Source organism: Hyperolius riggenbachi, chromosome 12, assembly GCF_040937935.1.
Source record: "Hyperolius riggenbachi isolate aHypRig1 chromosome 12, aHypRig1.pri, whole genome shotgun sequence".
Taxonomy (NCBI): Eukaryota; Metazoa; Chordata; class Amphibia; order Anura; family Hyperoliidae; genus Hyperolius; species Hyperolius riggenbachi.
Window position 1 is genome coordinate 82,537,322 of NC_090657.1, and position 12,517 is coordinate 82,549,838.

Below are 12,517 nucleotides of genomic sequence, written 5' to 3' on the forward strand. Positions count from 1 at the left end.
CGGCAGTGGGCGCAGCCAGGGAGAGAGCTGCCCAATGGCAGCTCTGGAAATCCTGTAGGAATGCCCCTGGCGGGCGCTTTGAACAGGTAATCCCTTTCCCTGGGGTCTACATGAAAAGGGCGCCGGTAAAAAAGGGCGCCTGGTGGAGCCCATATATATACCAACTTCGGCTACAAAAAAGGCGCCTGGTGTAGCCCATATAAACTTCGGCTACAAAAAAGACGCTTGGTGTAGCCCATATAAAAACGTCGGCTACAAAAAAACAAGGCGCCTGGTGTAGCCCATATAAAAACTTCGGCTACAAAAAAACTCCGGGATGTGCTAATTACTATTCCCCCTCCAGGCCGCCATGGATAGTGGGGGAATGAAATAATTCGGCTTCCAGCGCTTGTAGCCCATATAAAAACATAGGCTACAAAAAAACTCCGGGATGTGTTAATTACTATTCCCCCTCCAGGCCGCCATGGATAGTGGGGGAATGAAATAATTCGGCTTCCAGCGCTTGTAGCCCATATACAAACTTCGGCTAGAAAAAAACTCTGGGATGTGTTAATTACTATTCCCCCTCCAGGCCGCCATGGATAGTGGGGGAATGAAATAATTCGGCTTACAGTGCTTGTAGCCCATATAAAAACTTCGGCTACAAAAAAAAAAGTCAATAATATGGGCTACAGAGGGGCACCTTACTGTAGCCGAAAAAAATATGGGCTACAAAGGGGAGCCCGCTTGTAGCCGAAAACCTTGTAGCCGAAAAAATATGGGCTACAAAGGGGAGCCTGCTTGTAGCCTATATCAAAACTCGGGCGCCCTTTTCTACACCTTGTAGCCCATATTTCCAGAAATAACATTGATGTCTATGGCGGCGCCCTTTTCATACAGGCAGCTCGGGCGCCCTTTTCAACCGATCCCCTTTCCCTGTGTTTACCTCCGAGTAATGTCGCCAATCTTGGGGAGCTAAAGTGCAGCGAAGTCTCCCATGATGCGCAGTGAAGTCTCCCATGATGCGTGACTGCCAAACAAAAAAAAACATCTCTTTCTGCCCCTAAAAAACAAAATTTGAGAAGGCAAAATTATACTTAGCATATCTTTTTTAGTAAGAGGGTTTTTGGTCTCCTTAACCTCCTTATATTTAGTCAACACAAGTTACACTTAAACACCATTATTACAGTCACTGGGGAATGAGGGATTCTTGACCTGTCTAAAGGTGGCCACTAACGATACAATTTTTCGAACAATTGTTTACAAGCAATTCTTCATATAACAAAGATCTCCTAACCAATCCAATCAGATTAATAAAATCAATCCACTTTTTTAATTAATTTCATTAAACTGATCAGATTGGTTAGGAGATTTTTGTTCAATAGTGGTCCCAAACGACTATTTCCCATCATTTATACGAAAATATCTCACAATAGTATACTTCAGTCACCTGTGGTGATCTCACTTGTTGCATTCCCACATTGAACTATGGCAGATTTCAGTTCACATTGGCAATCCTGATGTACAATTTGGCTCATTTGAGTCCTCTATGGTGATCCCATCTATGGCAACCCCTAAGTAAATAGTGGCTAACTGTTTCATCAGCAAGGAGGCCCATATGTGTATACAGATCCTTCCTGGGCAGTAGACTCCAAGCAAGAGAGTGACAGAATTGCTCTTAGATATCACTTGGTAGGTCACAATTGAATAAATAGGTAAGCAGTTGCTTAGGAGGGGAAGTACTTCTTGCTGGCTTTGGAAACTGTACGCAGCCAGGTTAGGCCACCAGCTGCAGGCGTTGATAGTCTCTGGGTTGTTGGGATAACATCTCAAAGACAGAAATGACAACTAACTTCCTGGTAGCACCAGGCAACCCAACATCTAGAAACTCTTCCAGCAGGCCTCAGCTTTGGTGGCACTCTCTAGTTTGGAGTCCAAGGTCAGTTAGGGGAGTAAAGGCAATGACCAATCACACAGGTTCCAGAACAACATCTCACACCAATACCTCAAGCTTGAAATAACTCAGTCCAAACTTTTAGTTTTAGGAATAGCTAAGAAACCTACTGAGAAAGAGAACAGTTCTGGAACAGTTCTTGGCTTTGAGGACATCTTGTTTCCAAACAAATTATAACCTTTGCAATGTATATATCAGTGTTACACAAGCGATGTTCCATTAAATGTTATCAAAAATCAAATTTTACAGTCTGCAGTCAGCTATGATTTTACAGATGTGGCAAAAAATTCAAAAATATGCTTACTTGCAACCATGACGGCACTACACAAGTGAACGGTCCACTCAAATCTCCATATTCAGTATGAGCAGTAGGAAGGACTCTTAGGTGTATCAGTGCCTTTTCTGCATTTCTAATAAGAAAATGTGTTTCTACTTTACACCAGGGCCGGATTTATCATAAGGCACTCCCCTCCTCCCCTATGTAGAGGTTACTCACCCGGGTCTCGGCATTACACTGATAAGATCTCTCTTTAGTTGGGGGCACCTCCTCTACTAAATGCTGAGGGTACTTCTGGCTACCTAATACTAAGGGGCACCTGTAGCTACCTGTGACGGACAAGGGAAGTAAGGGAGAAGTGACAGCTGTGCTAGGTCGACGAGGGTTTGTAGGTGTGAAGTCTGGGGTGCCAGGACATCTGTGCCTATAGGCTCCTGTGATGTAAATCTGGGCCTGCAATAGAATATAGCCATTCTGTAATTCCCAAAATTCACTGTTAATTTGTTTATAAAATGCGTAAAAAGCCACTGAATCATGCTAGGACAGACAGCTTTGGCTCTTCTCAAAGTTATTCAATTTTGCCTCTTTACTCAGACACAAACATAGCAATTAGTGGCTGGTATATGATGATAACAGCATGAGTGTAAACTTTTGAAAACATCTTTTCAAAACATATTGAAAAACTTTCTAGTGATTAATGAAGGTAATGAAAACATGAACGTTTTCTTGGCGGACAAAAGAGACCACAGGTATTTTTCCTACTTCATTTCTTCACAAATTTAATTTTCTTAAAAACCTCAATATATTATAAAGCAACACGTATCTTCCAGGATTACATGAACCCATGGTGGGAACTTCAAGTGGAATACAAACATCTTAAATCAACCTTTCTACTTATTTGGAGAATAGCATAAAATCCAAACACTGCCCTGCAGTCTATCCTACTCATCTCATGCATTTTATAAAACACTGTGTATAATAATTTATTATGTGTTTCAGTAATATTGATGAAACACATTCCATCTGACACCCAAAGATTGTGTTACCTATGATACAACACTCCTGGCTATTGTGTCACTCACTATATTCCTCTTGAAATGACTGTGGCCCATATGCAATTCACTTTTTCTCATGTTGATATTTTTACACCTTGTCAATAAAAGGATTTTAAGCCACCAGCAAGCAAGAAAATACACTGAAAAATTTAGTAAGTACTTTTCCACCTATTTTTGGATTTTTTTTGTTGCAAAGTGCTATGCAGTTATTTTAAACAGAAGATTTAAAATTATCTCCTAGGAGAAAACATGGGTGAAAAAGTGAATAGCATATGGGCCGATATAGTTATCCGGCAGCTGTAGAAATACAGTATAAGATGTGCATGGATGTTCACAAAAGATAGACTTAAATCTGGGCGGAGGTAATATTAGGGGAGCATCCCCAGATGCTGCGTAACGCCTTGGACTGTGGAGAACCAAACTTCCTACCCTCCCTTCTTCTCATAAAAGAGTATTCTCTCTAGAGCAGGTGTTATTGCAGGCCACACTTGTCAGGGGAAGTGGAAGTTATTTGTGGCCAAAGTTAAATGGGGCAAGATCATAGGGTTCTAGTTGTTAATGACCTGGAAGATGGGCCCTCTGGCTGTGGAAGTTCAAAAAATGACAGCACGCCACCTGAGCGTAGGATCCAGGAGGTAATACTCCAAAGGCATGTGGGTAGAAGGCCAAACGCTCTGAAACCCCCAAAAGCAAACACTCCACCAGTGCAGGATCAGGTGAGTCAAGCCATAGATAACATCAAGTGAAGGAGGATCCGCAAGCACAGTGAAGTGATAAAAGCCGGTATTCTTTATTCAAAAAAGCCACATAAAATGACACAAAAAGGCTACAAGATGACTGACGCGTATTGGGCTCAAAGTTCGCCCTTAATCATAGTCAACTATAGCGAACTTTGAGCCCGATACGCGTCAGTCATCTTGTAGCCTTTTTGTGTCATTATATGTGGCTTTTTTGAATAAAGAATACCGGCTTTTATCACTTCACTGTGCTTGCGGATCCTCCTTCACTTGATAATACTCCAAAGGGTCACACCAATTAGCAAGCTTCACAACTTGTGGGGCAAGTAAAACTTGTCCCGTAGCTGTGGACAGTAGCAGGGGTGTCCAGATGGGTCTCAGACAATTGGGGTAAGGTTGGGTGTCGAGATGTTCATTCACAGTGCCTGCAGCATCATGACGCATTTTGGCGCATGCAAACGTGCGCCTTGGATGAAGGCGTACGCATGCCAAAACGCATCATGATGCTACAGGCTCTGTGAATGAGGACCTCGCCGCCCCCCCCACCCCTATTGTCTGAGACCTATCTGGACACCCCTGCTATTGGCGTTAATGCACCATAGAGCGCTCCTCTTTTATCCTGTTCTTCTGGCTGTGGAGGTGTCCATGTGTCAAGAGGGAGGAAAGTGGAGAAGGAGAAAGTGGAAGAGAAGTAAAGGAGGGGGTATCAAACATTTGCTGGAAACAACATGATTAGTAACCTAGATTGTAAGCTCTCAAGGGCAGGGACCTCTTGCTAGTGTTTTTTATACTATAGTTTATCCTATAATTTGCTATCGGTAGCACCCAAGGTTCACTGCCTCACCCATTAATCCCTGTGTCTCCTTCCCTATTGTTTCCTCCCCACTGCCCTCTAGTTTGTACACTCGCAAGGGCAGGGACCTCCTCCTAGTGTTTCTCATACTGCTGTAATTTACCATATGAACATATACCAACTCTAAAGATATCTCAATCCACACATTAACTATGTATGTATTTGTATTTCTACTATTGAATGTCATGACTGTACAGTGTCTTGAATTTTTCATGCACATTTTTTCCTCAATATTTGTTTTGTACTATGTACAGCGCTACGGAAGATGTTATATAAACAAAATAATAATAATGTAGTGTATCATATAATCATTGCTGATGTGTCAAACCACAACAGTATTTGTATTCCTGGATTTCCCGAATGAACAGGGTTTTGGAGTCTCATATATCTATGCTCCCCAGTATTTGTTATGTACTATGTACAGCACTACTGAAGATGTTGGTGCTATATAAATGTATAATATTAAAAATAATTAGTATCCTGGACACGGATGTTTATTATGCAGCTAGCACGTTAATTTTTTCTTATTTCCACAGAAAATGGCGATGCCACGACCAAGCCAGAATCCAACAACAAGGCGAGAAAAGAAAGAACGGCCTTTACCAAAGAACAACTACGAGAGCTAGAGGCTGAATTTGCTCACCATAATTACCTTACACGACTGAGGAGATATGAAATAGCTGTGAATCTTGACCTCACCGAAAGACAAGTACGTTTAAGGCAGGGAACTGTAATACCCCATAACAACCAAACATACGTCCATCAAATTAAAAAACAACAACAACAAAAACAAGACTGTGGGCCAGATTTAAGCACTACCAACAGTTTTTTCTTCTTAAACAGTTCTAACCAGCAGAGGGGACAGTTCTGCGTGATAATAAGACACTTCTTACATCCTACTTAATATAACAGTTAACAGCTTAGCATTAATTTCTAGAACTGCACTACAGTTAACAAAATTTCAAATCCATTCCTAAACTGCTACAGATTAAGGAGTGCATAATAGCACTTCTACACAGCTTGTGCAGTGCAGACTAGGCATGATTTGGGAAGTGCTCCTCCCCCCTGCTGAATCCTGTGAAGCTGTTCTGTGCTTAACCCTTCCAGTGCTGGGCATTGATACAATACAGCAAATGTACAGGTTATCTCAATAAGAGCAATTTCCCACACACTCTGCACTGCCTGATAACCCTTCCTAACTGCTGCAATTTAACAACAGTTTAAGAAGGAATCTGCACTATTTAGTGATTTCTTAAGATGTCTGAGACAGTTCTGAATGGATTTCTAAAAACCCACCAATATTTTGTCTCAGACACTCTTGATAAATGTCTCCCTTTGTTTTATTAATATAGGAAGGCTATGCTCAATGCAAGCATAGTCCTTCTCACTTCCAGATGATTATAGATCATCAGAAAATTTATATATAGCTGAACTAAATGATGGCACTGAAGGCTTTGTAGACATTCACTGCCAACTATTATGGTAATTAGAGCTGTACTAAAAATAGATGGGGATCCTGGCACTTGAGTTCCTGATTTGGTCATTTCTACTTCATAACAACTTCCAGTACTCGCACATTGAGAAAGTTGTGAGAAGTGGCCGAAATTCAACCCAGAGTGGATCCAGCAGGATAAAGCACTCCCCTTTCATGTGTTACCACAAACACAAGCATTCAGTCAGTGAGAGATTTTCCTGGACTTGAACTATCATAAAGGGTGGTGAGTCCCCATCGGTGGAGAACTGATCAGCCATCATTGCTTGATCCTGAACCCATTTAAGAATGGGAACAGCCGTCTCATGGTAGATAAATGAATTGGGTGCTTATTACGTAGCCTTACCTACATCAGTTATTCATGACCGAGTTTGTTGTTTAGCTTGGGTAGATGACTCAGCATTGCTGTGGTCCAACTTGCATAGGTACCAGAAAATGTATACGCAGCTGACTTATTTGATGTGTCCGGAATTGTGAATGTCAATGTGTGACTGCACTTTGAAGATACCCAACCGCCATCACTGGGACAATTATGTGTGTGTGCGTTAAAAAGTTGCAGTGATGTCCTCATGACAAGGCACTCTATTTACTAGCTGTGGCGAGTTTGGTTTTAGCTCAGGTGGGAGGGAGGTTACTTATTGTGTCATTGATTGGTTATTGTGCAATAAAAATGTTGTATGATTTACTGTACCAGAATAACAAAAAAATAAAGAAAGCATCATTGTGTATTGGTAGTTCCTACTATATAATTTGCCTTAGTCATGTATGTTGGCAAAATATATTCTGTATTTGAAGTGACCAAATACATTAAATACACGCAATAGATACAGAATATATTTTGCCCACATACATTGCTGGTGTAAATTCTAAAGTAGAAACTACTCATCAACAATGGAGCCTTCTTTCTTTCTTGTTTTTTGGGCAAACTCTCATTTTCTGGTGGCCAGTATGATGCACTTCTTAATTTCTCAGACTTTTTGTCCTATGTCATACGAATTTGATCGAATTTGCAGGGAATCGAACAGGAAAATCGATATATATCGACTTTCCTGTTCGATTCCCTGCAAATTCGATCAATCGCAGGTAATTGATTCCTCCAAGATGTTTGATTGATCGACCTATGGTCGGCTTTGACCAAAGAAACGATCAAACTTATTGATTGGACAGGATGGAAGATCTAGGTTTGAGGCCAGAGTAGGAGTAGCCATGGATCGATGGCCTATAACGTTGCACTGCATCAAACAGCAACAGGTCAATCAATTTTCAATAGATTCCCTGCTGGAATCTTCGGCTGCGGTTCTATTGTTCCAAATTGCAACACATTTCACCAAGTGTAAAAGCACCCCAAATGCTTGTTGCCTGGCAGAAGCATAAGGATTTTTAATACAAATGTTATTTTCCTCTATATGTGCATAGAGGTAACCCTTAATAAACAAATTTTTTACTCTAGATACACCTCTCTTACTTTTCCTGTTCTTGATTGGTTTTGGGGCTCCATATTTAAGGCCCCATGTATAATTATGCCAATGAGACAGACCTTTTAGAATTTTGGGTTTATAAATACTAAATAATAATAATTATTATTTCAGTATTTGTTCTTCTACTTGAATAATGAATAAATATTATTTGTAATGCCTTTTTTATTTTGTCTTCATAGGTTAAAGTTTGGTTTCAGAACCGAAGAATGAAATGGAAACGTGTTAAAGGTGGACAGCCATTATCACCAAATGACCAAGATGCAGATGATTTGGATTCTACGGCATCTACCGGCTCTGAATAGTGGACTTCTTTCTTTGTGTTTTCCCTTGTCAAGGCAAAAATTACTATCATCCTACCGATTTTCACTTTTTTTCCCCCTTAAAACTAGATAATTTCTCCAAAGCATGTTCATTGGTAAACAATGACAATTCGGTAAAAATTCTAAGATTGAAAAAGCTATTTTTTATCCATTTCCATACTGCTGATGTGAAATACTAATTAAAGAGAGCCCAAGGGGAGCTCATAAAATAAAAACAAAAAAGTAGGCTACCTGACCCGTGTGGGCTGAGTGGATCAGGTAGCCGCAAAAACTGCCACTCCTGTGGGCTGCAATGGCCCACTTTCACTTTCAAGACCTCTGGGTCACGATGCTGGAATGAGAAACTGTCTCTTATTTATGGCATGCAGGTAGGCGAGGATGCGGCAGGGGGCGTGACCAGGGAGAGAGAGCTGCCCAATGGCAGCTCTGGAAACCCTATAGGAACGCCCCTGGTGGGTGCTTTGAACAGGTTATCCCTCTCACCTGTGTTTAACTCTGAGATGGCGACAAATAATGTTGCCAATCTCCGGGGGCTATAGCGTGGCGGTGTGGGGACACAGAGGCATGTCAAGAGGCAGAGGACATGCCTCTGTGTCCCATCTGCCCCCCAAGAACCACCTTGGGTTCTCTTGAAGCATAGCTACACTTACAGCCCTTGATCCACTTCTTTGACTGAGTAGTAGCTCTAAATGTGTATCTGGAATCTCATGCTTTTTTGCCAACTTTCACCTATAAATTATGGCCGCTGAACCATTTGTTGACAGTAATTTTCACTGTCACTGTTTCCCATCTGCCAGAAAAGAATGAAGATGCAATGGGGCCCTAGGCAAGATAGCAGTTTTTCCCCACCGCTGATGGTCACCTGGCTTTTTTAGTAAGATTTAGTGGGGGCTAACATCCACCGGGCCCCTAGACTCTCTCCAGGCCCTAGGCAACTGCCTAGAACTGCCTTGTGGATGATCCGGCTCTGCCATCTACCAGTATGGTCGTACAGAGATGGTCAGGGTCACTATAAGGCATAGTGGCTGCATGTCATATTGTTGCAGCTAGAATACTATTCACAAAATGGTGTGGCATCCTATTTACAATGTAAAATCTGCCTCAATACCAAAGAAATACCTCAAGTATTTGTATAGGCATAGCTATCTGTAACACTGAATTTTTTTTAAAAATGGACCTGAACTCTTGCAAAGGACAGATGGAAAACATACTGTAGATAAATGCACCCTGTATGTATTTAGAGAGTTTAGCCTGTCTAATTCCCCCTCATCTGTGACTAATCACAAGTTGTAAGTTAATCTCTCCCTGGTGTCAGCTGACTGCCACGGCAGATAAGGCAGCTAAACTAATTTGAAACAACAGGCTGTTAACAATTATGTCTGCTTCCATGAAAGCAGGAAGTAGAAACAGTGCAGATTTATTGCAGGATTTGTATCAGCTGTAACAAAGAAGAGTTTTTCTTTTAAGGTTATTATGCTGTTGCTTATCTTTTAGAACAGAGAGGAAGTTTTGAGTTCAGGTCCGCTTTAAGCCATATACGGTACTTTTTTTTACTAACTAATTTTTCCTTATAAACCCTAAAAAAATACATACGTGTCTCTGATCTTCATAAGCAATGCATGGATAAAAAAACAAAACATAAAATATCAGTGAAAAGAAGTTAAAAGTAGAACAAAAAAAATGTGATCCACCCCTTCAAGCCTAATTTACTGGATTCGGGTTTAGTGGTGTACCGTTTTATTTTCACTTTTTTTAGAGAGCTTCTCTCTTATAATACTAGTCAAAAATGTGAAAAAATGAATACATAAATCTTAAAGATTCATCATCAGATCACAGTACCCCTCGGGTTCTACGATGTCCCGTGTTCTGTGTTTTCAAAAATGTAGAATTAGATCCACAATAAAAAAAAAAAACATCTTAGTGAATCCTGCTTATGCTTGCCTTACACTTGCCACATCCATTGCAACTATTATTATTAGTTCTATACTTTGTGAATACTGTTTCACCATTCTTTACATGCGGAGGTTTGCTGGCAATCCTCGACTCCAATATATAGCTTCAGCTGCAATGGCAAACCACACAGGCCCTTATCCAAGTTTTCTCCCAGGTGATATTTTCAAATCTTATCAATGACATGCCGTTTTTAGCCACCAGCACGCAAGAAAATGCTCAGAATTTGACAATCATTTTTTCATCTACTTTTGGTATTTTTTGAATTGCAGAGTGTTGAAAAGTTATTTTAAATAGGAGATGAAACATTATCTCCTCAGAGAAAACTTAGGAGAAAAATGTAATTGAATAAGGACCAAAGTGTACTTCCATCATAGCAGCTATTGACGTTTTTTACCGCTAACCCAGGCCTGGATTTCTGCAAAGGTCACAAAGGCCAGGGTCTTGGGTGGCTGCTGTCCAAAGGGGTGGCTGGACATGGAAACATGGGAGCTGCTGAGCGAGCTGTATATGAAAGAGAGGGGCTGTACAGAGATGTTACACATGGAAGAGGGGACTGTACTTGGAATAGGAAGCGTGCTGCTGTGCTACACATGGAAGGAAAAAAACAAGACAGGTGGGGTAGAAAAAGTATAAATAATGTTTCACACTGCAAGAGAAACTAACCGCTTATGGAAATACTACAAAGGGAGAGAAACAGGGTGAAGTAGTAAGCTGAATATCGGTGGAGCTTAATGAAACTTCTACTTGATTAATATGTATGATATGATATAAAAATCCAGGCACAGGTGCCTGACAAAAACCTAATCGGTCTCCTAAAAAGCCAAAGCAGTATTTATGGTAGTAAAAGGAGGTGCTCACGATGCTATGCTGTTAATGGTTAAAGATGCCACACATTCAATAAAATGCATTGTGGCAATTTGTATAATTGATAGTAAGCATGGACAGCATGGTAGTCCTCCTAAACACCAGGGTGATGTTTGAAGAGAGGTGATACATTTTGAAAGGGCAGATAGTAAGATCCTCTCATGAAATATGCATGAAGAAGAGCACCATTAGTACATCCATGTTATTATTTTGCTAATACTATGTCACCTTTGTCTTCCATGGTGCTGTACAAAGTAAATTTCAAATGCATAATCATAAAACAAAGCTAGAAAACAGTGTAAAGCTCCATATACCAGCTAAAGTTGGCTGAGGCGCCAATAACGACCTCCTCAGCCGATAATCCAGCCTGTGCACAGTGCGCCGCAAACACCATCCGGCAAGCGATCCACCAGGCGGATCAACTTGTCTAAGGACCAGCCAATACCTGTGTTAATGCCAGCTCGCCCTGTGTCTGTGTGATGTCACGTCTGCTCTGCGCCACTCGCTCAGCTCTCCACCTCCCCACATAGCAACAGACCATGTTGTCAGCTGTACAGCTGACTGCATCTGTACGGCCTCGGCCCAGCGATGCCACCCAAGAGATCAGCTCCCAATCCCTGTTGGGTGACATCAGTCACGCGTGTGACACGACATATGATGAGAGAGCAGCGTAAGAGAAAATCCTCCTTTATCAACTTAAATTGTTGAAATTTCTAATGGGAATACCTGAATAATTCTGAAAAACATCAAACATGCCAGCAGATGAGCTTCGGGTTGGACTGCAATTAGCAGTGGATACAGGAACCAATGGCATATAGTATAATATACCAATAGTATACCAATATAGTATATATATAGGTATAGTATACCAATAGTATAATGGAATCATAAACTCAGTAGCATTGGTTACCTTATGTTTAAATAGTTATGAGAAAAATATTTTTGTAAAGAAATAATTGAAAACATGGGCTCATTCAACATTCCAAAGTATTATCCCTAGAGAAGTGTGTGTGTGTGTCTATGTTTGCTTGTGTGTTAAAAAGTACATTCATCTCATATGTTTTTGGCTAACTTACTGTCAAATAGGTGAGGATGCTAATATTCTTTTTTTTTTAAAATCTTTATTGCTTTGTATGTTTTTTAGCCTTACATTAGTTTTATTTCTTCCATTCGTCAACTTCTACGCTTGGACATATCTTCCGTTTTATGAAAAAAATCTGTTTTTGTTTTTTTGTATTAAGTTGCTAATGTAACTGTATAAAAGTTTTCTTGTATTACAAGTTTTTTTAAAATCATAAATAAAATATTTTTTTGAGTTCATTTCCATTTACTTTGACCATTTAATTAAATGTATTGTGCTGAAATAATACAAATATGTCTTCTTACACCAGAATGAATTTGCAAGGTTAAAGGACAACTGAAGTGGCAAGTATATGGAGGCTGCCATATTTATTTCCTTTTAAACAATACCAGTTGCCTGGCTGTCCTGCGGATCTATTTGACAGTAGTGTCTAAATCACGCCAGAAACAAACCTGCAGCTAATCTTGTCAGATC

At 40.5% G+C, this 12,517-nt stretch overlaps 1 protein-coding gene across 1 annotated transcript in view; it reads left to right on the forward strand.

Moving 5' to 3' along the window:
• MEOX1 (mesenchyme homeobox 1) overlaps window positions 1-12,088 on the forward strand; it is an 89,669-nt gene extending 77,581 nt beyond the window's left edge. Inside the window, exons 2-3 of the mRNA XM_068262756.1 lie at window positions 5,392-5,564; window positions 8,005-12,088. Of these exons, the coding sequence (XP_068118857.1) occupies window positions 5,392-5,564; window positions 8,005-8,127 (296 nt within the window). The 3' untranslated portion in view covers window positions 8,128-12,088. The remainder of the gene's footprint in view (window positions 1-5,391; window positions 5,565-8,004) is intronic.
• Window positions 12,089-12,517: the final 429 nt, after the last annotated feature.